The sequence below is a fragment of the Anabas testudineus genome, chromosome 1 (assembly GCF_900324465.2).
Source record: "Anabas testudineus chromosome 1, fAnaTes1.2, whole genome shotgun sequence".
Taxonomy (NCBI): Eukaryota; Metazoa; Chordata; class Actinopteri; order Anabantiformes; family Anabantidae; genus Anabas; species Anabas testudineus.
This window is the reverse complement of record NC_046610.1, coordinates 19,274,725-19,302,547: the sequence shown is the minus strand read 5'-3', so window position 1 is coordinate 19,302,547 and position 27,823 is coordinate 19,274,725. Positions and strand designations below refer to the sequence as shown.

Here is a 27,823-nt window from a genome sequence, read left to right as displayed (position 1 = left end):
CTCAGCACAAGAATGGACCTAAATATATTTCTTTACACTAGTTTATATATTCTTTATTTGAAAGTTGAGACAGTAGAGAGTAAGAAAAATGCAAACAGGAAACAAACCATGATGTCATGGTTTGGTATGTGTCTAATCATTCAGCCACCAGATACCCACAAATGTGTGTTACAATGCATGAGATTGAGGTTAAGAGGGAACTACAGAACCAGTCCTCTCACAGATTTACACAGATTGTTGCATTTGTTTAATGGAATAAGAAGCAGTTTTATTAACTTGTGGTGAAAATAAAAAATAAAAACATGGCTTGAGATGCTTCATGCTTCTATAAAGTGAACAGACTTTCCTACATTTTCTCTGTCACTCAGCAGACAGACAAATACTCATGTATTCAGTCTTTGTTGTAGAAGTATTTTTCCTGCAGTGAGTCAACAACACATTCATGCAGTGCTGTTTGGTTGGAGAGAGTTAGATGAGGTTAAAGTGGAGATTGATGCAATTAATTACTACACTGATTGTGTATGTAGTGTATTTTGATAAGCCTTTGTTTAAAGCACATTGGCTAAAACCTCAGTATGTAGAGCAGCAGCCCAGGGGAGAAACATTCAGAACTGGTAGCTGCCCAGTATAACCAGTCTCACACAGTTATACAGCTGCATGTTCCCTGAGCATCAGTAATTTGCCTCTTCAGGTTCAGTTCAACTTAGTTAATCTATTTAGCTTGAAATCACAACAAAAATCATCTCAAAGCACTTTAAATTTTAAGGTTAAGAGAGAACATTGATTTTCCAGTAACCCTGCTTTTCCAGAGGTAGTGGTTATAATTATTACTTTGCTAATGTAGAGTAGATGTCTTCTGTTGCTCTGAGGCTTTGGTACACACCATGGTCATATTCAGGTTCTTTATCATTCTTATGATTGGTGCTCTGCTGCTCATACAAACCCAGTTCTGAACCAGATAAAGCTTCTGAATGAACATGAATCTAAAGAGAAAGAATTGTTCAAATGAATGAAACAGCACAGGTACACAGAGGAGGTTGTATGACCACAGTCTGTTTTTCAGTTTGTGTGATCCAGAGTTTGATATTCACCTTTCTCATTTCTTCAGTTTCCTCAGTCTTTGTTATGTTTCTGTTCACACTGACTTCAGGTCCTGGAGACACACATGCAGCACAACACACTGAGTCACAGTTAAGTGAGTTTGAATGCTCGTGCATTTTGTGTGTGATACAAACCTTTCACTTTACATTTGTAAACTGTGACTAGAACAAATGCCAGCAGCAGCAGCAGCAGCAGCACAACAGTGGACACAATGTAAACCATCATGTTAGTGAGTGTAACATCTGAAAACACACAGAAAGCACAACAGATAACTGTTATCACCATCTCAAGAACAAAAAGGAGAAGGATCAGCAGACAGTGTGAACTCTCTGATGTCAAACACACACTAACCATTAATATGTTTACTTGGGATGTGTGTTGCTTGTGATTTGAGCTGTTCCACAGTGATGGTAGAGATCACAGTGCTGGTCTTCTGTGGAAAGACTGTGTCAAAAACAACATTTGTTAGGACTGCTGACTATTGGAGCAAATTCGCTAAAGAATACATCTACACATTTGAGACTTTTCAGGTTTGGAACCCTTTTTTGTATCATGTGGTTTTTAGTCTTTTTTAAACCTTTTTAAATATATTCTGACAGGACACAAAAGATCAACAAAGATCCACTAAAGCTGGATGTTAGGTGAAAATGTTGCATACTATGCTTCATGGCTTCTCAACCTCTAAATCACCAATAGCACAAAGGTGATTTGTTCAGATGTATGTATTTGCACAGCCAGTAGCAAGGTGCTCCTAAACCTTTTTTGCGATTCATTATATTGCTAAAGCAGCTGTCAGACAGTAATGGTAAATAAGTTGCACTTATATTGCGCTTTTCTAGTTTCCTTAACAACTGGTTTCTCATTCTTGTTCCATCCATTCAACAACAGGAGTCAACAACAAGCACAAACTGAATAAGAAAACAAAATACCTGCTGATGTTTAACTTTCCACCATTATGACACAAACACATTAGCACTGACAACACACTAAGAAGGTGAAGACTATCATTATCACAAATATGATTTCATTCATTTGAATTCTAACAATGAAACAATGTGTAGATTGTTGTGGGCCACACAACAAATAAACTCCACAAGGGAACTGGATAATTTAATAACAGAAAAGAGACTGACTAAAGACAAACTAAACAAGAACATAAAGTAATTCAGGACAAAGCATAACTGAACAGTAGAAGTAGAAAAACTGGAGTAAAGATCACAATGAGTAAGGTTTAAATAACTAGAGGAAATATTTAAGAACTACAGTCACAAAACACAAAACAGGGAAATAAAGATCACTCCATTAGGAAGAAGAAACTAGACAAATAATATGAGGCAAATAAAACAACACAAACTGAACAGAAATACTTCAAGTACCAACAGACTGAAAGGAGGAGGAGCGTGGAAAGAAAAGTGGGACAGTGGCAAAGTTGTGGATCATGACAGTCAGACACATTAACACTGTAGAATTCATACCATTTTAACTTTGTGACACACCAGCACGTGCCAGACATATTTATTTTGATGTTTCTCTCCTTTAATCCTAGAACATCTGAGGTGGTGGACCAGTGATGGGGACAGTTTACTACCGCCCCCTTCATCTGGCCCTAAGATCCCTGCTTCCCCCACAGTTTCTCTCTCCTACTGAGCCAGAGCCAGAAACTCCCCTGCTCTGCCTCCTCAGCTTATCGTGGCTCTCAGATTTGTGCCTCTGATGACTTAAGACTCTAAGAGGCTGATCTGTTCTCTCCCTCGTTGTTCCCTTCCCTGCTCGGACTGTTTCGACCTCTTTAGTGTTCTGACCTGGATTGTCTTTCTGTTGTGGATTTTGCCTGCCAGACCTCTATTGTACTGTTTCACTGTGTACTGTATGACCTGGATTGCCCCTGACCTCCAATATTAGCCTGTTGGATTTATTGTTTGGACTGCCTTTGTACATCAACCAGGACTGTTTTCTCACACTGTGTTTTGGACATTGGATTTCATCATATTCTGTGTTAAAGATTGGAATGTTTTCTTATTGTGCTTCTGCAATGCTCTTGTTGCTCTCCTGGACACTCTCCACCATTTGTCAGCTGCCATTCCTGACATTCACCATCTCCATCCTCCTCTGTTCCACGTGCTCCCCATTGGTCGGCAATCTTGTCCTTCCCTTCCCGTCACAATTACTGTTATTAGTTACACCCCTTCTCAGCCTCCTTCAGTCATCAAGTCCTTACCTCCCGTCACATGGCGATTGCCATATTGGCATGACACATGGTGTCCATGCACCATGTGTCATGTCTGGTTCCTGTATCATTCTACCATCATTCTTCTTACAATAATCTCCTTTAATTTACTTGTATCTGGCATTATAATTGGGTCCACTAAAACTAAAATGTATTTGTTAATTGTGTGATTTTTACACAAAATTATTTGGTATAGGAAAAATTTTCTGAACGTGCAATTTTTAAAAATAAATACACATTTCTCATAGTAAGACTCATACTGAGGTAGAAAAAGAAATCCTCTCAGACTGTGTCTTGAGAGGATTAACAGACAACAAAAATGTGACCTCTCACCTCTGACCTCCAGATCAACAGCAGAGAAAACATCCAGTCCTTTGTTTCTCTTCACTCCACAAAGGTACGACCCAGAATCCTTTTGGGTCAAACTGGTAATGGTCACTGTGAATTTTCTTGACACCTTGTCATCAGTCAGACTGAACTGTGTGTTTTGTCTGTTGTTAGAGGTGATTAGTGCCTGCTGCAGACATGAGGACAGCTGGTTTCCTCTGCAGATGTACTTTGTGTTGTTCTGGTCCTGAGACTCATAAGGACAACTGATGGACACTGAACCTCCCTCATAACTTTGGACATTGGTGGAACTGTGGCAGCAGGTGTTTTCTGACATACAAAATGAATAATCACAGATTCTTACAGACATGGAGTACTGTATAGAAAGATTCAGGAAATATTTTGAAACTTAATATCTGAGCAACACATTTTTAATAATGAATGTATTTTAACAAATGATGTAATTGTGGAATCTTTGTCAGTTTTTTATTATTCATTTTTTTCTGCTTTAAACTGTGACCTTTCTGTCACCGTTTCGGCCTGGCACCGGTCAGCTGTGGATTTTCTCCAGTTCTCCCTCTGGTCTCTGCCCACCAGCCACTTCTCTCCCTGTGCTCCCAGTAACTGATTGCACATTGGCTCCACCTGTGTCTCCCTCTCCCTATATAAACTATCCTCAGTCAGATTGTTGTTGTTTCCCAACCTGGTGGTGGGCAAATTGTGTCGAAAAAGGTTCAAAGCTTTAAGGCCTCAGTGATGGTGACATCTGGTGGACAACTGAAGCCATAGCATCCTCTAAAGGGCATGACTGAAGCTCTGGCACTGTTTCAATCCCATGACAGCAATAAAGGTTCAGAAAAGTCTGTGTGGTCATTCAAGTGTTTTGTTCATTCATACCAAATAATGATTATATAGTCATTAGAATAAAATATGCAGATGCTCTCTCCCATACTCTAAAACACATTCCAGATTAACCCAAAGAATTAACCCAAATTATAATATGGGTTAAGTGTTAGTTAAGGGTTTATTAGGGTTTATTATCCCTAACAGGATTAGAGATCCTTCCTACTTTGCAAATGATCACAATGTTTGAATTCAGTGTTTTTACGTAAAACCTTTAAAGATAATGGTTTGTCATTTGAGGTTAATTTGGAATGATTATTTACAAGAGCAGCCAAGTTAGTTGTCTTCACAGGTTTTTATTGGGAAATATAATTTTGTCTACTGTCGCAGGCTTCAGTCGGCTAATGCCTGGCACGCAAGTGTCGCAGTGTCTATGTTATGAGATCAAAATGATCCCAAACTTTAGAACGTCACTAATTGGTCGTACTCGCCATACGTACTTAGAAGAGCAGCGTCTCTACTTCCTGAGGAAGCTGAGGAAAGCCCATCTGCCGCCCCCCATCCTGACTACATTTTACAGGGGGACCATTGAGAGCATCCTGAGCGGCTGCATCGCTGCCTGGTTCGGGAACTGCACCGTTTCGGATCGCAAGGCCCTACAGCGGATAGTGAGGACAGCTGAGAAGATCATTGGAGTCTGTCTCCACTCCATCACGGACATTTACACAACACGCTGCATCCGCAATGCTACCTGCATTGTGGATGACCCCACCCACCCCTCACACCCAATCTTCACACTTCTGCCATCAGGGAAGAGGTTCCGGAGCATTCGGGCCCTCACAACCAGACTGTTGAACAGCTTCTTCCCTCAAGCCATCAGGCTCCTCAACACACACACAAAAAAACTGAACTGAGCACACACATACACACACACACACTTGATTTGACATGTTCAACTTGCTGTTCTTGCACATAATTTCCACCATCGTTTTTATAGTACCTCAGATATAAATTGTACGTCTTCAGACGTCTGTCTGCACTTTTTCTTTGTGTTCTTGCACTGTTTACACTAGGTTGCACAGGATGCACTTTATGTGGCTAGGACTACTTAGCAGTCCTCAGCCCCATGTTCTGTCTTGTTAATGTCTTACGTGGCACCATGGTTCTGGAGAAATGTTGTCTCATTTCACTATGTACTGCTTCAGCTATATGTGGTTGGAATGACAATAAAGCTTGTTGACTTGACTTGACTTGACTTGAAACTTGCCAAAATACTCTGACTCTCCAAATCTCTGTCTCCTCACAACCACATTTGAAGGATAATGATGAATCTTATATAGCTGGTATAGCACCAAACCACTCAAATCTGTAAAACCGGTCACTGGCTCAGAATGCATTGAAATGCAATGAGCCAATGACACACACTGAAAGACTCTGAGCCAATAAGAAGCTTAGAAACATTTTCAAGGAACGAAGCGCAAAACGAAACAGCAATGACGTTCGAAGCTTCGAACGTGACTCTGGTGTTTCAATACAAGCTCCGATACAGCCTCTGTATCATTTGCCCATCACTACAACATGCTCCCAACCTGCTATTGCTGAAAACAGAACTCTTCCGCATCTTTCGTTGCACTAAACAAAAAAAAACAAAACAGTTTTGGATAAAACTGTAAGTCGCTTTGAATGAAAGCGTCTGCTAAATGACTAAATGTAAATGTAATGTAAATGCTATCAGCTCTGCTCCTGCTACCAGCCCTGCTCCTAGCCATCCTCCTCAGCCCTGTTTTCTCCCTCTCTGAACCCTCTGAACTCTGAACTTTTTGTGAGCTGTCATTCCTTTCGCCCCTGTCAGATCATCGTCGTTTACCTGCCTACTACAACCTGCCTTCTCTAACCTGCCTTCTCTCAACCTGCCTGCTCTCAGGCCTGCTCCTGCTCGTCTTCCTCAGCCATGTTTGCTTCCCCCATGGATCCTCTGAACTTTGGACATTGTTACCTGTTTTCAGTGAGTTGTTTTCCTGCCATTGAGCAGTGGTTTTCTGTTGTACTTTGGTTTCTTGTTTTGTTACTTTGTTCCCCGCCTCACTGGTAGTTTTATGTTGTTACTTTGTCTTCGTGTTTTCTGCCTGCTTTTGTAGTGTCTGTTGACACCCCCCCCCCCCCCCCCCTTAGTTCCCTGTTTTGTGTAGTTTACTGTAAATAAGTCCTGTTTCAGTTCGTCCCTTTTCCCCTTAAACTGTGACCTCTCACCTCTGAACTCCAGATCAACAGCAGAGAAAACATCCAGTCCTGTGTTTCTGTGGATGCCACAAAGATACGACCCAGAATCCTTTTGGGTCAAACTGGTAGTGGTCACTGTGAATTTTCTTGACACCTTGTCATCAGTCAGACTGAACTGTGTGTTTCGTCTGTTGTTAGAGGTGATTAGTGCCTGCTGCAGACATGAGGACGGCTGGTTTCCTCTGCAGATGTACTTCATGTTGTTCTGGTCCTGAGACTCATATGAACAACTGATGGACACTGAACCTCCCTCATAACTTTGGACTTTGCTGGAATTGTCACAACATGTGTCTGTCAGAGTGTGTAAATAAGGCAATATTAATTCAATATCCAATATCAAATTAACAATAAAAAAACTGATATTTTACATTGACAAATATAGTAAAAAAAAACACCATCAGTACTGCATCAAAAATGCTATAAAACTTAAATCTGTGATTTGTCAGTTTGCTTGAAGATTTTCTTATTTGACAAAATATAAAATATTTCTAATTACCTTTCTCCACCTTCAGTTCGACTTCAGCAGGGTAGTAATCTTTTCCACTCCTCGTCACCCCACACCAGTATTTTCCAGCATCGTTTTGATTAAGATTAGAGATGGTGGCTGTGAAAACCTGTTTGTTTGTGTCATCACTGATGGAGTATCTGTTCTTGTGTGCTTCTGTTGTTGTGATCAAAACATCATCACTGCTGCAGTAATTTTTGCACAAGTACTTCTCATAAGACTCGTATCCCTCATCATAAGAGCAGGAAACTTTAGCTTCTGTCTCTTCATATCCAAACACATGGATAATCTCTGCTGCACTGGTCACACAACAGAGAGAACCTACAACAAGAAAACAACATGAAATTGTAAAAGGGTTTTAGGCTTTAAATTAATTAAGCTTGTTTACAGTTGTCATTGAACATGCTGTATATATATGTACATATGTGTATATGCATACTGTATGTGTGTGTATATATATATATGGACTGCTCAAAAAATTAAAGGAATACTTTTTAATCAGAGTTTAGCATCAAGTTGTCACCGTTTCGACCTGGCACCCAGCCAGCCTTGGATTTTCCCCTCTCCCTCTGGACTCTGCCCACCAGCCACTTCTCTCCCTCTGCTTCCAGTCACTAATTGCACATTGGCCTCACCTGTGTTCCCCTCTCTCTACAAAAACTCACCTCATTCCTTTCACCCCTGTCAGATCGTCGTCGTTTACCTGCCTACTACAACCTGCCTTCTCTAACCTGCCTTCTCTCAACCTGCCTGCTCTCAGGCCTGCTCCTGCTCGTCTTCCTCAGCCATGTTTGCTTCCCCCATGGATCCTCTGAACTTTGGACATTGTTACCTGTTTTCAGTGAGTTGTTTTCCTGCCATTGAGCAGCGGTTTTCTTTTGTACTTTGGTTTCTTGGTTGTTACTTTGTTCCCCGCTTCATTGGTAGTTTTATGTTGTCACTTTGTCTTCATGTTTCCTGCCTCCTTTTGTAGTGTCTGTTGACACCCCCCTTAGTTCCCTGTTTTTGTAGATTTCTCTAATAAATCCTGTTTGAGTTCATACCTGCCTCGTCCCCCTTCCCCTTAATTGTGACACAAGTCAGTTAAAGGGGGGGTTGTTGATCAGTATCAGCTGCTTTGATGTTAATGAAATAAACAACAGGGGCAACATATTTTCTGACTGTTTTTTCACTAGTTGTGCATTTGGATAGGATCAGTGTCACCACTGTAGCACGAGGTGATACCTGGACCCTACCGAGGTTGCACAGGCAGTCCAACTCCTCCAGGATGGCTCATCATTATGTGCCATTGCCAGAAGGTTTGCTGTGGCTCCGAGCACCATCTAACCAATCAGCAGAAGTGCTAGAGTCCTATAAAATTAGCTCCAGCAGGCCACTGGTGTGAATGTCTCTGACCAAACAATCAGAAACAAACTTCATGAGTCTGACTTGGAAGCCCGAAGTCCTCTAGTTGGCCCTGTGTCCACTGACTGGCACTGTGGAGCTTGATAGGCATTTTCCAAAGAACACCAGAATTGGCAGGTTTGGATGAAATCCTTGGACCTATTGTCAGACCCTACGCTTTTTGGTGGGTCCTGGGTTTCTCCTAGTTCACAACAAGGCCTGTCCTCATGTGGCGAGAGTACAGGCACTTCCTGGAGGGTGAAGAATAATATTGACTGGCCCCCATGCTCAACTAAACCAACCTAAATCCAACAGAACTTGGACACTATATATTTTTTGCACCTCAAACTGTCCAGGAGCTCAATGATGCCCTGGTCCAGATCTGAGAGATAAAGGCCTAGAACACCATTTATCATCTCATTAGGAGAATACCCTGATGTTGTCAGGCATACAACCACGTTGTGGCCATACAATCTACTGAGTACCGTTCTGAGTTGCTGCAATAAAATTTTAACAAAATGGACTAACCTGGCACATCATGTTTTGACTTTCACTTTCAGGTTGTTTTTGCATTCATCCCTCTGTATGTTGTTAATTTTCATTTTCATCAAATAATGTTGCATCCTTTCATTACTAACATAATACCCAGTCCATATCAGTATAAATATCCAGCATGATTTTTCCTCATTGAGATCTGATGTGTTTTTGAACAGTGTATTATTTGTATTTGCATATAAAAACCTGATAGATTTACTAGTTTTGCTAAAGAACTTACTGAAAATGATGAACAGCAGGATCTGAAGGCACCACATCTTCATTTGTTCGCGAGGAAAGAGGAATTACAAATGAAATGATCCTTTTGTAGAAGTTATTCTAACAGAAAAATGTTCCACCCACAACACGAGTCAGCGTGTTATGGAAACACTGACCCATCTCACTTCTGCATTCACGGAAATATTATGTACGTATCTAAACTGACAAATTCATTTCCTGAAAATGAATTTAAAAGTGAAAAAGTATGAGGGCTATGTCTCTTAAAGTGAACAAACTCAAGCTCATTTGAATCCAGTTAGACTATAATAGTATATATAGTTTATGAATTTAATCTATACATCACTACAGGACATGAAAGACTAACCTCCTTTAGTTTAGTTGCTATATTGTCAAAGTAATTCAGTGATAGGTACTACAGTGATGCAGTGGTTAGTACTGACATCTCACAGCAACAAACATGTTTTATTTTACTAATTTGAGCTGTCACCAGTCTGGAACAATGTGTTGAGTGTAGTGGACCAAAATTAGAAGATTAGAAGTGAGGTAAAGAACACAGAGACAGTTCACAAGGGAACTGGGTAACACATTCATAACAGAACAAAAAACATCTCCTTCTCTTTTGAAACTTAGAAAAAAGGTTTTAATGAAATCGATGGCAGCAACACAAGTCCCAACAACAGGGTGTGACAGGGCTATGTTTACCAATGTGCAGCACCTGAACTCTTTTGCTATGAAGCCGTGCTACTGTCATAGATGCCATACGGACTTCAGCATTGTCCTGCTGAAATATGTAAGGCCTTCCCTGGAAAACATGTCATGTGGATGGGAGCATATGTTGCTATTGTAGCCTTAGTGTCCCCCTAAACCCCCTCATTATTAAAATCAGCAGAAGCCAAAATATCCAGTTCAAGTTAAAAGCAAATTTTACTAATTTCTAAAAGTAACTTTAAAGGAAACCACCTGTCCTGTTAACCTGAATAGAATAGATAATAGAAAACACTTAAGAGGGACAGCACAGTATGAAACCAGAAGCAGGGTAAACCAAACCCACCACAAAGAAGCCACTCCCCCAATCTATAGGTGCCCACACCTCAGCCTCACTCCACTACTGCTCCAGGTGCTACACCAAACATTTCTGTCCTAAGTACACCCACTGGCCAACAGGAAATCCTACAGGAGACAGAGGGACCAATTGTGGTAATTTAAATAAAACAAGATAAAAAGAAACCAGAAAAATTGCACATGTTCAGAATCACAAATTTGTCAAATACCAGGCTGTCAAGACCACACAAATAGAACTTGCACTAGCACATGACAATGAGGTCAACTACGCCTCATGTGAGGCCTCTTATTACCTAATCTGTGTCAATTAAGCTAATAATTCAGAACCATTGTCCGCTGAGTTGGGAGTAATACTCACAGCTTTAGGGGTACCTGCCTTTGAATATTCCCCTGCACTAGGTTGGAATAAATGGGGCACGGGTGGTGGGGAGAATTTGTGTGCTGTACCTACATTTCTGCGTCTTGTTATTCTTATGGGTTGCCCACTAGCTTGAGTGCTCACTGGTTCCTCCATTGTTGCTGGGTATTGGCTGACTTGTAGAAGGAAATATGAATGTACAGCTTTACTAGGCCAAAGGGGACTTTGCGATGACGTACCTGTCTCATAGGTTAGCAGGCTGTCCGGGTTTATGCTTGTGAACCACAACAATTGGTGCCGTTTCCTTTTGCTCACTGTCTAGAATATACTCTGGAAGTCCCTAGTCCACTGTCATTCCAATATTTTGTTGTTCAGCAAAGCGCTGTTCAGCTCTGAGTTTTTGCTTTGCTCTCCATTCACCTTTCAGAGAGACAATGGTGTAAACTAAACTTTATACAACGTAGGGTCCCAAAAATCTTGAATTTTCCAGTGCCCTCTCTTGCTCCTATCCTTCCAAGGATGGGCCCATGTCTTTGACCTTACTATTATGCATCTCAGTCTTGTAATCTACAGCTCTTTGAAGTTGTTGTCGTGTTCTCTAGTAGACCACTGTTATTCTCTCCTCGTGATTTGCTATCCAATCAGGTAATGCTCCTTGTTCTGGTTCCACGAGTCACAGCATGATGTCCAAAAGTAGATGTGAACATTGTTGGCATTAAACAAGCACTAAACAAGGCCCAATTACAGGGTCAGCAGCCTGAAGGGCTGCTACAGTCTCTTTGGAATACACTCCTGATCCGTTTTTCGCAAGCCTCGGCTAGCATATGCAATTGGTCTAACTGCCACATACACATAACCCTTCCATTATCTTCCTGAGACAGGACAGATAGTAGCTAGCATTTTTTTATAGTATAACAGGCTTGAGAGGTTTGTATAAGCCAAAGCAGGGGCTGTAGTAAACTTTTGAAAGGCACCTTCGCAATCCTCTTTCCAATGATCCTTTAGCATCAAGGTTTAATTTGAATTATGGTGCAACAATGAGGCTAAACTACATAGCACGACCATAATTTTTGCGAAGCCTGAAACAAAGCGTTGATAATCGTTTGCAAAGCCTAAAGATACTTTGAGTTCTTTGATGCTGCTGGGCACCTTCCAATTTTATCAGGGTCTGTGGAAACTCTGTGAGATGACACCACATGACAGATATTTAACTTCCTTCTGGAACAGGCAGCATTTGTTCAATTTCACCCTCAGGTTCTCACTCTGGAGAAGCTGCAATACCATATCCAGCCTTTGTGAGTGCTGTTCAAAAGAGGATGAAAAGACTCATCCAGAAACATAAGACTGTTACAAAGACCAAATGGAATGCCACTAAATAAAAAAAATACCAAAGGGGGTCTTTTACCAACCAAAACAGTACAAAATGCATATGGACTACAACTTTCTCTGGTCACTTGTGTCATCCAACAATTGTTGTATGTGCTTTTTCTCTTCTTATATTGAGAGGGTGGAATGTCAGTGGGGGCTTTCTCAGTGGGATCTCATCTGATAAAGGAATATGATGTTCTATAAATTCAGCTGGGTAGTAATCCTTTCTACAGTATATCTCTTCACCCCACACCAGTATGTCCCAGCATTCTTATGATGAAGATTGGAGTCACTGTTAAGACTCTTTCACTTTGCAAAAATATAAAGGAACTTCCCCCAGAAAGAAACAGGTTCTGAAGGCTCAGCATCTTGAGTACTTAAAGAAAGGGCTGATGTTTTGTTAATTTATGCTACTCTGCGAATGTGTACACTCAGTATGTGTGAACAAACTTTACAGATAATAAAATCACTCAGTTCCTCATTCTCATTATCCTGTTGATTCATCTACTTTTATAAACCTGATAATAATATGTAATTAATATGAGTTCTTCAAATTGACTGTTCAAAAACCGCCAAGGACGACCTGGCTGGTTGCTCTGTGCACTCTGGCTGCAGTTCCTGAAAACAGTACAGTACAAATGTACAGTTTGTTTACATTCACATGTATGTACATTGCCTGTGTGTATGTGTATATGTTTCTGTTTGTGTGCATACATTTGTACTGTATGTAAAACATACATTGCACTTTGTGAAATTTGTATTTATAAATTACAACCAGGACAAATATCAGTATGAACATCAGTGCAGCCGGTACAATGAAAACCACAGGGTTAAAGACCACCACATCTGAAAAAAAGAAAAATGTCAAAATATCCTTCCTGATAACTCACAGTAGCAGCATGTTCCTCATTTATCTGATGACATTTGTTCTATTATTCACACACAGTAGCAGAAGTAACACCACATATGAGAAATGTAGCATCACTGTCTTAATTAATGTGTGTTTTAATACAGCTGCTAGTTTATCACATATACACACAGGATCAGTTTTGTTACTCAGCTGGACGATATGATCATTTACACTCATTTCCTGGACTACTTCCTGAATACATACTGGATCCCCATACTGTGACCATACCCACTACGTGCATTGTTTGTAGGTCAGCTGGTCGTACTGCTCCCTCATATAATCAGCTGCATTGTAACTGTGTTGCTCTTTTACCTAGTGACAGTTGAATCTTGGTGTAGTTTCCAAAAGTCCACTGTGAGTCTGAACCACACCAGTATGTCCCAGCATCACCTGCTTTCAGCTCTGTGATGGTCACTGAGAAAGAACTGGAAGAAACATCATCTAGCAGAGTGAACCTGACGTCAGTCTGTCCTGAGCTGTTTTGACTGGTCACCATGTCTGTACAGTTTCTGTGGTGGTCTCCCTTACAGAGGAACTTCCTGTTTGTCCCATGTTGTGGTGGATAGGGACACTGCATAGTTAGTGGACGTCCCACAGTGCCGCTCAGTTTGTTGGACTTCACACAGCACCACTCTGTGAGACAGAAGAGGCTTTGAGCCAAATGACCTAATAACACATCAGCTTTCAAAGTTTAGTGATGAACAAACAAAAACTCCATTTACTTTATGTGCATTTCTATTGATGTGAAACAACAGTGACTCAACTCAGTGTGTGATGAGGTAGATCTGTGACCTCTCACCTCTGACCTCCAGATCAACAGCAGAGAAAACATCCAGTCCTGTGTTTCTCTTCACTCCACAAAGGTACGACCCAGAATCCTTTTGGGTCAAACTGGTAATGGTCACTGTGAATTTTCTTGACATCTTGTCATCAGTCAGACTGAACTGTGTGTTTTGTCTGTTGTTAGAGGTGATTAGTGCCTGCTGCAGACATGAGGACGGCTGGTTTCCTCTGCAGATGTACTTCATGTTGTTCTGGTCCTGAGACTCATATGGACAACTGATGGACACTGAACCTCCCTCATAACTTTGGACTTTGGTGGAACTTCTGCAGCAGGTGTTTTCTGATATAATAATAATAAACCACTTAGGAGACATCAATTTACAGAAAGATACAGCACCTGCACTGAGCAAAATTATTTAGAAATCTATTAACACTGATAGAAATGTGTTTGTTATTTTTAATTTTTACTTTAAATGTGTGACTGTTTTTGACAACTAATACAAATGTAAAATCTTTGTCATCTTTTAGTCCTTTTTTCTGCTTTAAACTCTGACCTCTCACCTCGGACCTCCAAATCAACAGCAGAGAAAACATCCAGTCCTGTGTTTCTCTTTACGCCACAAAGATACGACCCAGAATCCTTTTGGGTCAAACTGGTAATGGTCACTGTGAATTTTCTTGACTCCTTGTGATCAGTCAGACTGAACTGTGTGTTTTGTCTGTTGTTAGAGGTGATTAGTGCCTGCTGCAGACATGAGGACGGCTGGTTTCCTCTGCAGATGTACTTCATGTTGTTCTGGTCCTGAGACTCATATGGACAACTGATGGACACTGAACCTCCCTCATAACTTTGGACTTTGGTGGAACTGTCACAGCAGGTGTTTTCTGATATTAAAAAAAAACAAAAACAAAGATCCTCACAAACACAGACATAGAATACACACGTAAAGGAAAAATTTGTAAATCTCAAACAGGAGAGCTTAGCAACATTTTATTCATTAAATAATTAATGTATTAAGTGTGGAGTCTCTGTCCGTTGTCTTATAGTCCTTTTGTGTTACTTTGGCTCTAAGATCGACTTTTCCTTATGACATCCTCTACATTTTCCATTAATGCTGTACATTGGTTAATTAGAATGTAGGGTGTGTTTTGGATTTATTCTTAAACAATATGACAAACGTTTGCTTCCTAGTGTTTTTAATTAGGAATACTGACTATTGACTTCTGAGGCATCAGAGTTTCGGCAGGAGGCTGTCTTGCACTTAGTTTAGGCTCAGTACAGCTTTTTCGACTATTATATTTGAAGTTGCATTATTGACAAGTTAAATTTTTGGATCATAGAAGTTTGCAGGACATTCCTGTGCATTATCTTTTTGTGTTTTTCCGTCGATATGCTGTTTTATTGTGAAACAGGAGGATTGTTCAGTGTTCCCTTGAAGTCAAATAAAACATCATCTACAATTCTGAGTGGATCAGTGAGTAACCTCTTAAGTTGAAAAGGATGCACAGGATTTGTAATGAATAGAATCACGCTAAGAACACAGACAAACTAACAAGGCAACCAAAAAGCTGGAATGCTGGATAAGATACTGAAGCATCTCCAAGTTGCCTTTCATCTCTAAAAATCTGGAGAAAATTGTTTATGCACAGTTTAAATCTTTTTTAGTTGAGCAAAATCTTTTAGAGGTTTTTCAATCTGATTTTAAAACCATGCATAGCACAGAGTCAGCATTGCTAAGGGTTTTTAATGACATTCTCCTGACAACTGATACTGGTGATTTTGTGACCCTTGTTTTGCTGGATCTAACTGCTGCTTTTGATACTGTGGACCATAATATTTTATTATCTCGGCTGCAGCATCTGGTGGGCATTCATGGTACCGCTTTGGAATGGTTTAGGTCCTTTTTGGCGGACAGAACCAAAAGTGTGAACATTGCTGGTTCTGAATCAACTTCAGCTTCCCTGTTATATGGAGTTCCTCAAGGGTCAATTTTAGGGCCTCTTCTTTTTTCCCTTTACCTTCTTCCTCTGGGTTCCATCCTGAGGAAGCATGGTATTTCTTTTCATTGTTATGCTGATGACAGTCAAATCTACATGCCACTGAAGAAAAGTGAGGACTTCTGTATAAATTACTTCTGTCTTGCATTGATGACATTAAGGAGTGGATGGCCCTACATTTTTTAAAGTTTAACAATAAAAAAAACCGAGGTGATGTTAATCGGTCCAAATGGCTTCGGTAAACCCTCCCTGGTTGACCTTGGCCCTTTGGCACAGTTTGAGAAGCAGATTGTGTCAAACTTAGGTTTTAAGATGGACTGTGATTTCAAATTGGATCGTCAAATTAGTACAGATGTAAAGTCTGTTTTTTTCCACCTTAGGCAGCTGGCTAAGGTAAAGCCTTTAGTTACTCGGCAGCACTTTGAAACAGTAATCCATGCCTTTATTATATCACGGCTGGATTACTGTAATGCACTGTATTTCGGAGTAAATCAATCTCCCCTTCATTGTCCATTTTTAAAACTTACTTGAGGACTTATTTTTATTCCCTGGCTTTTAATTCAGCATGAAAACTCTGTGTTTGTTCCTTTGTTTTATTCTTTTGTTTTTATTGTCGTCTTATTTATTTTTCATTGTTTTAAGTATCGTCTTAATTGCTTGTTTTTCTTTTGACTAGCTGTGTACAGCACTTTGGTCAGCTAAGGCTGTTTTTAAAGGGCTTTATAAATAAAGGTGAGATGAGTTGAGTTGGGTTGAGTTGAGTTGAGTTGAGCTAAAGGTTGATGTTAAAGCTGATGGAAGGTTTGCCTTTGGAAAGTTGACAAGGACTCAATAGCGGATGGCTCAGAAGCTGCAGTTAGCAATCTCTGGTAAACAGGATAGCTGAGCTACATTTGACTCCTTAAACAATGTATCCTACCAAATGATATGCAGTAAGTGTGGAATCTTTGTCAAACGTTAGCCCTGTCATCACTTTTAAACTATGACCTCTCACCTCTGACCTCCAGATCAACAGCAGAGAAAACATCCAGTCCTGTGTTTCTCTTTACTCCACAAAGGTACGACCCAGAATCCTTTTGGGTCAAACTGGTAATGGTCACTGTGAATTTTCTTGACAACTTATCATCAGTCAGACTGAACTGTGTGTTTTGTCTGTTGTTAGAGGTGATTAGTGCCTGCTGCAGACATGAGGACGGCTGGTTTCCTCTGCAGATGTACTTCATGTTGTTCTGGTCCTGAGACTCATATGGACAACTGATGGACACTGAACCTCCCTCATAACTTTGGACTTTGGTGGAACTTCTGCAGCAGGTGTTTTCTGATATAATAATAATAAACCACTTAGGAGACATCAATTTACAGAAAGATACAGCACCTGCACTGAGCAAAATTATTTAGAAATCTATTAACACTGATAGAAATGTGTTTGTTATTTTTAATCTTTACTTTAAATGTGTGACTTTTTTTGACAACTAATATAAATGTAAGATCTTTGTCATCTTTTAGTCCCTTTTTCTGCTTTAAACTCTGACCTCTCACCTCTGACCTCCAGATCAACAGCAGAGAAAACATCCAGTCCTGTGTTTCTCTGGACGCCACAAAGGTACGACCCAGAATCCTTTTGGGTCAAACTGGTAATGGTCACTGTGAATTTTCTTGACACCTTGTCATCAGTCAGACTGAACTGTGTGTTTCGTCTGTTGTTAGAGGTGATTAGTGCCTGCTGCAGACATGAGGACGGCTGGTTTCCTCTGCAGATGTACTTCATGTTGTTCTGGTCCTGAGACTCATATGGACAACTGATGGACACTGAACCTCCCTCATAACTTTGGACTTTGGTGGAACTGTCACAGCAGGTGTCTGTCAGAGAGTGTAAATGAGGTAATATCAGTATTATACTAGCAATGTAATATGTTTAAATGTTTTAAAAGTATCACACAGAAATATATGAAAAAAGCCAATATCATTAAGCAACTTTAAATTGTTAATGTGGATCAATTGTTAATGTGGATCAATTTTAAAGACATAATTGTAAAAAAATAAAATAAAAGGTCTAATATCTGATTTGTCAACTTGCTTGAAGCTTTTCTTATCTGATGTTACAGAGTCAAAGTAAGACTGATGGTTTATCAGTGATGAAAATTACTTTTATTTACCTGTCACCACCTTCAGTTTGACTTCAGCAGGGTAGTAATCATATCCGCTCCTCGTCACCCCACACCAGTATTTCCCAGCATCGTTTTTATTAAGATTAGAGATGGTGGCTGTGAAAACCTGTTTGTTTGTGTCATCACTGATGGAGTATCTGTTTTTACTTCCTTGAGTTGTTTTGATCAGAACATCATCACTGCCACAGTCGTTTCTGCACAAGTACTTTTCATAAGACTCGTATCCTTCATCATAAGAGCAGGAAACTAGAGCTTCTTTTCCTTCATATCCGAACACAGAGATAATCTCTGCTGCACCGGTCACACAACAGAGAGAACCTACAACAAGGAAACAGTATGAATTGGTAAAAGGACACTTCCTGAAAACTGATCATGCTGAATTTTCTAATCTCAGATTTATGAAGCCTTAAAAACTGGATACAGTGTGTGCATTTTAAATGTATATTTAATGTGCTGTTTTCTTTTCTTATGTCATCTTGAGTCCATAACACTTTTATTATGCTGTTGTAAAACAGGTATCCACTTATTAATAGTATAATATTCTGCCATTTACTGTTTGTGGTTGCATATAAAAAGCTGGTAAGTCTAATAGTTTAAAGAACTTACTGTAAAGGATGAACAACAGGATTTTAGGCCACCACATCTTCATGTTTGTGAGGAAAGAGAAACTACAAAACAAGTTATTCTATCAGCGAACCCTTCCACCCACAACTTCAGTCTGTGTGCCATGCAAACACTGAACCTCTCACTTCTGCATTTTGATCCTTTAAGTTTTTCTATGATTTCATGCATCTATTGTGACAAAGTCATTTCCTGATTGCTAATCTATGTTTCTAAAAGTGAATTATGAGAGTTGTGTCTCTGAAACTAACTGAGGTGTGAAGAAAACAAACTCACCCTTATTTAAATCCAGTCAGGCTGTAGTTTGTATATTTAATGTACACATCACTAACTTACACTAACTAAAGACTTACCTCCTTTACTTTTTCACTGGCATATTCTTAAAGTAGATCAGCCATCAAGTGTTCACATTTCTGCCACCAAGGGGCGCTCTAACCCAACATATTTACACTTGCAACTGCAGAATAACTAGTGTAACGGGGGTTCCGGGCCATAAATTCATTTCTATGCCTCATATGATGGTTAATATTTAAACATAAATAATAATTATAGTAGTACTATACCTATAGTTTTCATATAGTTCCAGTCCTACACACTAAGAAGTAACGAGACCTTACTTCAAGTATAACTTCCAGCACCACTTCCTGTGAAGACAGCTCTCTCAAATATTACGGTTTTACTCTTAATACTCGTACAATTGCCCCCCTGTGGAAATCAAACACACTTTCAACCTAAAATATTGCACCACCTTTTAAAACCAGCGTCCCCACCCTGTCCAGTGCATTATAAAATGCCAATGGTGGTGTATGTGGGTGTAAGCGTGCGTGTGAATTTTTCCTGAGCTCAGCCATTCCCTCGACTCCCGCTGACTGCTCAGCTGTGCCTCTCACATACTGCAGCACAAACTGTATCTCACACACTCTCATGAGGTTAACATCAGGAACTCTTTGCAGAGGGATGAGTGTGTCCTGAATCAAGGGTGGGTCGCCATGATGGGTTAGACCAGGGGTGTCAAACTCAATTGCACAGGGGGCCAAAATCCAAAACATATTTTAGGTCGTGGGCCGAACAGGATAAACATTTATTGAACACACTAAAACTTTTAAAACTTAACAAAAACTTATTTTGCTCTCTATAAAAACATATCCTGTCTAAATTATACAAGTTAGAAATGAAGTAAACATTAAAAGAACAAACATTAAAAAAATGTCTTCAATCTTATGTCATTTTATATAAAAAATAAACTTAAATTTTAAATATCCCAAAAGATTTTGCTCTCCATAAAAAATATATCCTGTCAAAATTATACAAATTCAAAATATGAACATGCTGCATAACAAAACCTGGAAATATAAATAAAATTTGTGCTTTTCAGCAATAACAAATCAAATCATTCAGTCTTTGCTCTTCAGTCATTTTATCAGAGCTGCATCTGTTTTTGTCAACAAGTTTGTTTATATTTGTTGTGAGGTTCTGTGTTGTGGAGATTCTCAGGATGGACTGTAGGTTCTCACCAGTGAGACGACTCCTGTGTGCTGTTTTGTTAGTCTTCATCACTGAGAACAGCTTCTCACTAAGATTTGTTCTACCAAACATAAAGAAGGTTCGAGCCTCATGTGGACGGAGTTGGGACATTTCTGCAGGAATGGAGTGAATAAACTGTGCGGGTCCTGCAGTGTCCTACTTTACCTTCAGTCATTACACTGCAGCTCAATCAGCTCCATCTGAATCTGCACAGGTGCAGTTTACACATAAACAGCAAATGTGTTGTGAAGCAACTCCAAATTCTTTTCTTGTTCGACAAAGTCACCAAAGCTCCGTGAGAACTCAGTTTATCAGCAAAGTGTGTATTTGAGAACATCGTTGTAACGATATGGTTCAACATTACTTGGCATCTTGAGGACCAGCTTCATAACTTTAAGCATCATAAACTAGATTTGATTAACGTGGAATGTGTTCAGCAAGGCAGCTGAAGCGCTGCATTATGGGATCTGTAATTTAATGTGTTACCAGCGCTTCATGTCGCCGGGCCATTAATAACAATAATATAGAAATGATCTCGCGGGCCGGATATAATTACACGCCGGGCCGGATGTGACCCGCGGGCCGTGAGTTTGACACCTATGGGTTAGGTGTTGCTATGGTGTGTTGGGTTTTCTGCTGTAGGGCCTGTTTGCATGTCGACAGTGTGCAGGACACGTGTGCTGTGATCGTCTCAAGCTACAACCCAAGACACACACACTCACACACACACACACAATCTAGTATCTAGTGTGAGTGGGGGCACTGTTATATATAGGCGACCTCTCAAGTGTCCAAGGTCTTGACTTCGTTAATGTCTCCTACTGTATCTCACTCTTCTGGCTTTTTCTTTATTTATTCATATAAATACAGAAGCATTACACATATCACGAAAACAAATTCAAATTAACTAAATGAAGTAAAACAACTATGACTAAAGGTTTTAATACAAAACCTATCTCACAGCGAGAGGCATGAGTATCCAGCCTGGGAAGGATTAACCAAAAAAAACAACAACAAAAAAACAGGATGATGAAAGATCAAGTTTTGATGTTTGGCTCCTACCAGAGACTGAAGGTCGCCACAGTGCAGCTGCTTCAGTTTTGACCAGTCTTCTTTAAAACTGCCTCTTTTGAATATTACCACATTAATGGAAGTGCACATGGGTTTGAAGCTCTTTGCTGCTGCATGTGTCTCACTCCCTGTAGTGTTGGCGTTAGTAGTAATGATGTAGCACTGCAGTGTGTGTGTGTGTGTGTTTAGGAAAATTCCATCCATTCTTGTTCTTCCTGAGGAAAGAGACGAAGCAAACTATCACACACCCTCCTTACTGCTAACAGTGCTTCTCAGCTCTCCAACTGTTAACAGACAGCTTTCTTCTGCTGTGAGGCTCCATCACTGCAGTGAGTGTTCTGTCATTTAGTGTATTGTTTTATCTTTAAACTGTTAAAGTTTACATGAACTTCTTTTCTGAAACTAAAAGGAAAACATTGGCTACTGAACTGGACCTGGATGTCTTCTATAATTGTTTCCTTCTTCTCAACTCTTTTTCAATGGCACGTTCACACACACACACAAAGACAGGGAATTAACTGGACAAATCGTGATAAACACAAAAGCAGGTCAAAGGATTGCTTTTTATTTTCTGTAAATAAAAAGAGACCCTCTCAACTCGTTAGCAAAACATACAAACTTCAGAAATAAAGACTCACAGAGCTGCATACTGTACACTTCTGTCAGAAGACTCCTTAATTTTAAAACCAAGCTTTTTACAAAGCAAACTTTCATTTGGAAAATGATCACACAATCATTATCATCGAAACAGTAAAAACTTGAACTAATTAGGCACATTTCTAATTTGAGCTCCTGCGTCTCTCCTTCGTTCATTGATTTGTAGCCATTTCCTCACACAGTATACAAGTCCAGTCAAATGGGGACATTTCAGTTTAGGCAGATCACTGACTACTAAAATGTTCCAGTCGTCTTCTCTGTTGCAAAGTAAAGAGCCCACAGAAGTAGCGTTTAATAATGAGCAGCGTCTCTGACAGCCTCAAAGCTAATGTTGCATTGTTTGTAGGTCAGCTGGTCGTACTGCTCCCTCATATAATCAGCTGCATTGTATCTGTGTTGCTCTTTTACCTAGTGACAGTTGAATCTTGGTGTAGTTTCAAAAAGTCCACTGTGAGTCTGAACCACACCAGTATGTCCCAGCATCACCTGCTTTCAGCTCTGTGATGGTCACTGAGAAAGAACTGGAAGAAACATCATCTAGCAGAGTGAACCTGACGTCTGTCTGTCCTGAGCTGTTTTGACTGGTCACCATGTCTGTACAGTTTCTGTGGTGGTCTCCCTTACAGAGGAACTTCCTGTTTGTCCCATGTTGTGGTGGATAGGGACACTGCATAGTTAGTGGACGTCCCACAGTGCCGCTCAGTTTGTTGGACTTCACACAGCACCACTCTGTGAGACAGAAGAGGCTTTGAGCAAAATGACCTAATACCACATCAGCTTTCAAAGTTTAGTGATGAACAAACAAAAACTCCATTTACTTTATGTACATTTCTATTGATGTGTAACATTACAGAGAGCTGAGGTGAAGAAGGTGCAGGACTTTAAGTACTTAGGGTCAAAGAGCAACAGAGAGTGTGGAAAAGAGGTGAAGAGGCGCTTTAATAAAAGAGCATCAGTGAGAACAAAGGAAAGGTGTTGAAGAAGGTGGTGAGACTAGCGATGCTGTACATGAGACAGTGGTACTGGAGAAAAGACAGGAGGCAGAGCTGGAAGTACCAGAGCTGAAGATATTGAGGTTCTTATTCGGAGTGATGAGAATGGATAGGATCTGCACTGAGTCCATGAGAGGGACAGACCACGTCAGATGTTTTGGGGATACAGTGAGAGGTCAGATTGAGGTGGTTTGGACATGTTCAGAGGAGAGATTGTGAACATATCTGTAAACGGATACTGAGGTTGAAGCTGCCAGACAGAAGGTGTAGAGGAAAACCAAAGAGAAGCTTTATGGATGTAGTGAGAGAGGACGTAAAGTTAGATGGTGTGAGAGAAGAGGACGCAGAGGACAGGAAAGGGAACAGCTCAGTCGAAAAGAAGAAGATAGTCTGTACATCAAAGTCCTCACTCCCTCAATCTTAACCTAACTGTACTAACTCCTAACCCTTTGCATGAAGTTTATTTTCATAAGATCCATCGTGACACCTCCTCACACTCTCTAAGAACAGAGACTGAGGGCAGCTCCACATTTAAAACAGGCCAGATATTTCCATGTAAATGTACAATCACAGATTACTGTATAGTAAATAACTGTATAGTAAATTATTGTATAGTAAATAACTGTATAGTAAATAACTGTATAGTAAATTATTGTATAGTAAATAACTGTATAGTAAATAACTGTATAGTAAATTATTGTATAGTAAATAACTGTATAGTAAATAACTGTATAGTAAATCCATGATTAGTTTCATTTGAGAATATGTCTTTATTTCTCCTTATTTTGATCATTCACAGCTATTTACTTTTCAGTCCAGCTTAGCAAAGAGAAGACATGAAACATATTATTAGAAGAGATAGATGGTCTTTAAACACGTTTTACACAACTTTAAAATCTACAACATACAAAGTTATGTTAATATATAACTAATTGTAATGTTTACTATCTGAAAAATAATCCTACACTGGATGTTTCTGCTGCTTTTGAGGTGGAAGACGTTCACTGTAATGAGATGTGACAGGAGATGAGCTAGTGAGACTCAATAGCTCGCTCTAGTGGATTAAAGCATTAGGTGAAGGCTAAATGTCAAACATCAATTCAGCAGCTTGAAATGACCTTTATCTTTCCTAATTTTAATATGTGTTTTACTATTTATATTTTCACCTCCACTATGTACTATTTATGTATGTACTTATCAGACCAGTCCAACTCTAACATGTGCTTGGCCTCTCTGTTCAACCTGACACACACATCAAAGATAGATAGATATTTTATTACAGCCTGGTCAAGTCAGACGTCTAAATGACATTTTATGAATGACGTACATGTCAGGAAATGTACGTTTCTTTAAAGAGACACTCACTTGATCTGAGTGACAACCTGAGCTGTAGTTCTCTTCAGAAGGTCCTGGACGCTCCTGATCAGGTCCACTTCCTGTAAAACACAGTCCCACTGAGCCCTCTGCTGGAGCTGCTTTACTGTTACACTGAACTCAGTATGAGACACTTGATCCAGAGAAAATGACTGTGAGCACACAACTGAACTGTTGTTGTAAAGACTGCAGGTAATTGTTTATTATTATTATTATTACACCAGTTTAATGTGTTTATTTCATATTTTACCATAAAACCATAAAAGGACAGAGGGATACTGTCTTGTGTGTGTTTCTAATCAGATAGAATCTTACATCTCTCTATTAAATATTAGTGGATCTCAAACATTTGTTCATTTGGACTCAGTTAATTCATCATCAGAATAGTTGCACATTAATCTTCTGTTGACTGACAAGTGGAAAGTTGAATTGTTTAATCTCTTATATTATTTAGTTCAAGCAGCTGAATAATTAAAGTCTTGATAAGTTCATAGATTAAATATCGTTCAAGTTTATAACACTTCACTTCTCTAATGTTCACTGTCCTGTCAATGTTCACCTTCATCAGCTCCTCCTCCACTGTGTCCTGTACCAGGTCTGGTCCCAGTCTTCTTGTCCTGCAGTTCAGATTATCTGTGGTGATGGCGTACGGAGTCTCGGTGGCGTCCAGCGCCTTCTCCAGCCGCGTCTTCAGTGCCAGCAGTGTCTCGGTGTCGGTCAGAAGATGGTCGATGTGCCGCTGCAGCTCAGACTTCCAGTAGTGGATGTCTTGTAGTCTTTCTCCCAGAAGACGTGTTCCCTCAGCCTGGGTCTGCAAAGTGGCTTCCTTTGTGTCCTGGTACAGAGTTCGGGACTCTCTCTGGATACTTTGAGCCTCGTGGTGGTCAGTTCCGGCCTGTTGGAGGATACTGTGATAGTTGGAGAACCACTCAGCTGGGGTGTATTTAGCAGAGCGGTACCCCGTTGTACCTGAGCCTGAGGAGGACTGCGGGACCTCTAGTCCTACAGGAGACTCTTTCAGGACCCCCTGAGCCACAGCTCTGCTGTCATAGTGTGGCTGTGACACTAAAACCTCAGAGCTCATTTTATGACAGCTCAGTTACAGACACAAAGCTGACGACCTGGTCTAAGAACACTTTAGTGCACAGTGTCAACAGTCCTGCTCCAGAACAAGTGGTGTGTTTGTTTGGTGTTGCCTGGTTACACATGTTGGCAGCAGCAGCTCCAGCAGCAGCTTTGTCTCAGGTGACGAGTTAACAAAAGAATCTGTGAATGAATCAGTCACATCAAGATCTACAGACAGATGGTTGGTTCAGTGTGGAACAGCAAGATCAGTTCATTTGTGTTTTCTGTGCACTGAAGACAAACATCAGTAGAATGACTGAATCAATAGAGGAGAAATGAACCAGAGATGAATCCTAAAGTTCATATATTAACTTCACTGATATTTTTTGAACATAATGAAACTTGATTTAGAGGTTTTCTTAGAGAACTTAAAGAAACACAGGAACAATGTACAGTTTAAAATTCATATGAAACATTTTGAACCTGGCATTATGTTCACATTCACTGAATTCAAACTGCTGGATACAAGTTAATGTTAATTCATTACAATGATACACTGATCAAATGTCTAATATGTTATTTACTTTAACAGTTAAACAGCAGCAGCAGCAGCTCCCTATGACACGTCAACAAGAGGTGTGATCTATGTTTGATGTACCAGCCTGTGTGTTTTACAGGAAGTGGTCAAGATCAGAGATATTCTGAAAACAACTATGGTACAGCTCAGGTTGTCGATCAGATCTAGTCAAACTCTGTTAAACTGCCTGATGTGAAAGATAAACCGAGCAAACGTCCTGATTCTAATGAAGATCCTGATGATTTGGGGGCAAAAAGTAGAATGAATGATTCAATGGGCGAACGATGGACATAAGTATATTTATTTACACTAGATTATATTTTGACCTCTTTTGGTAGTTGATAGGACAGAGAGTAAGAAAAATGCAAACAGCAAACAGACCATGATGTCATGGTGTCACCCACGAATGTGTGGTGTGTGTAAGAGTCTGCTGATAGTGATAAAACCACAGTGATGCCTTAAAGATGCTAAAGATCCCGAACAGAGATGTGTTATGGTGAACAGCAGTGGTGTATGTGTGTGTGTATGTTTAGGTGGGGGGCTTCCGTATCAGGTTTTTGAAGATTATAATATTACTTTGTTAATGTAGAGTAGATGTCTTCTGTTGCTCTGAGGCTTTGGTACACACTACGGTCATATTCAGGTTCTTTATCATTCTTATGATTGGTGCTCCGCTGCTCATACAAACCCAGTTCTGAACCAGATAAAGCTTCTGAATGAACATGAATCTAAAGGGAAAGAATTGTTTAAATGAATGAAACAGCACAGGTACACAGAGGAGGTTGTATGACCACAGTCTGTTTTTCAGTTTGTGTGATCCAGAGTTTGATATTCACCTTTCTCATTTCTTCAGTTTCCTCAGTCTTTGTTATGTTTCTGTTCACACTGACTTCAGGTCCTGGAGACACACATGCAGCACAACACACTGAGTCACAGTTAAGTGTGTTTGAATGCTCGTGCATTTTGTGTGTGATACAAACCTTTCACTTAACATTTGTAAACTGTGACTAGAACAAATGTAAACCATCATGTTAGTGTAGCCAGGCTGACAAAAGTCATAGCTCTATTGAGCCCAGTGTCTAATAACTCTCACCAGCATGAATTCATGACTTTCTTAAATATAATGAAAGAACTCATAACTATTACAGAAAGAATTGATCAGATCCTTCATGCGAACGACATGGATTTACTTATGGATTTATTGTATGCAAGTTAATGTATCTAAACCTTCAAAATGTCTCTTAGATCCCATCCCGACTAGACTGCTCAAAGGTGTCTTACCTTTGATCAGCATGTCTATATTAGATCAGATTAATCTCTCTTTACTAATAGTCTACATACCACAGGCTTTTAAGGTTGCTGTAGTTAAAACTCTAATCAAAAAGCCTACTCTAGCCAATTATGGACCCAATTTCTAATCTGCCCTTTATCTCTAAAATTCTTGAAAAGCAATTATGTGACCACCTGCATAGGAATAACTTGTATGAAGATTTCCAGTCAGGATTTAGAGTACATCATAGTACAGAAACAGCACTGGTAAAGGTCACTAATGATCTTCTCTTAGTATCAGACAATTCTCTCTATGCTCATTTTGTTAGACCTTAGTGCTGCATTCAACACTATAGATCACAACATTTTAGGCTGGTTTAAATTATATCTATCAGATAAATTCCAGTTTGTACATGTTAATGATGAGTCTTCCATGCACATCAAAGTTAGTTACAGAGTTCCACAGGGTTCTGTGTTTGGACCGATTCTTTTTACTTTATACATGTCTCCCTCAGGCAATGTTATAAGGAAACACTATACATTTCTATTGCTATGTAGATGATAACGTGGCCTGGTGGGTTAATGG

The 27,823-nt window shown here is 39.9% G+C and overlaps 3 protein-coding genes and 1 long non-coding RNA gene across 5 annotated transcripts in view; all 4 read right to left on the bottom strand.

Moving 5' to 3' along the window:
- Positions 1 to 19,780, bottom strand: part of LOC113162440 (polymeric immunoglobulin receptor-like) — a 42,409-nt gene extending 22,629 nt beyond the window's left edge. Inside the window, exons 1-5 of the mRNA XM_026360573.1 lie at positions 18,694 to 19,780; positions 18,076 to 18,405; positions 17,459 to 17,779; positions 14,483 to 14,806; positions 13,451 to 13,771 (exon numbers count right to left, since the gene is read on the bottom strand). Of these exons, the coding sequence (XP_026216358.1) occupies positions 13,451 to 13,771; positions 14,483 to 14,806; positions 17,459 to 17,779; positions 18,076 to 18,405; positions 18,694 to 18,736 (1,339 nt within the window). The 5' untranslated portion in view covers positions 18,737 to 19,780. The remainder of the gene's footprint in view (positions 1 to 13,450; positions 13,772 to 14,482; positions 14,807 to 17,458; positions 17,780 to 18,075; positions 18,406 to 18,693) is intronic.
- LOC113162454 (CMRF35-like molecule 3) lies at positions 225 to 9,494 on the bottom strand. 2 transcript variants are annotated; one of them, XM_026360585.1, is made up of 5 exons: positions 9,442 to 9,494; positions 7,275 to 7,604; positions 1,453 to 1,545; positions 1,092 to 1,343; positions 225 to 983 (listed from the first exon to the last, which is right to left on the bottom strand). In XM_026360585.1, exons 1-4 carry the CDS (start codon positions 9,482 to 9,484, stop codon positions 1,192 to 1,194), a joined length of 618 nt encoding a protein of 205 aa, XP_026216370.1. In that variant the 5' UTR covers positions 9,485 to 9,494; the 3' UTR covers positions 225 to 983; positions 1,092 to 1,191. The 2 variants fall into 2 exon arrangements, 1 of the variants encoding a protein (XP_026216370.1); XR_003298821.1 differs by lacking the exons at positions 7,275 to 7,604; positions 9,442 to 9,494 and adding an exon at positions 3,662 to 3,702.
- A 2,556-nt stretch (positions 19,781 to 22,336) lies between the features above and the next one.
- LOC113161859 (polymeric immunoglobulin receptor-like) overlaps positions 22,337 to 27,823 on the bottom strand; it is a 37,626-nt gene continuing 32,139 nt past the window's right edge. Inside the window, 1 exon segment of the mRNA XM_026359673.1 lies at positions 22,337 to 22,689. Coding sequence (XP_026215458.1) covers positions 22,337 to 22,689 — 353 coding nt within the window.
- On the bottom strand, positions 24,155 to 24,996 carry LOC113162459. Its single transcript, XR_003298823.1, has 3 exons — positions 24,886 to 24,996; positions 24,318 to 24,388; positions 24,155 to 24,194 (listed from the first exon to the last, which is right to left on the bottom strand). It is a non-coding gene; the product is annotated as an uncharacterized LOC113162459 (long non-coding RNA).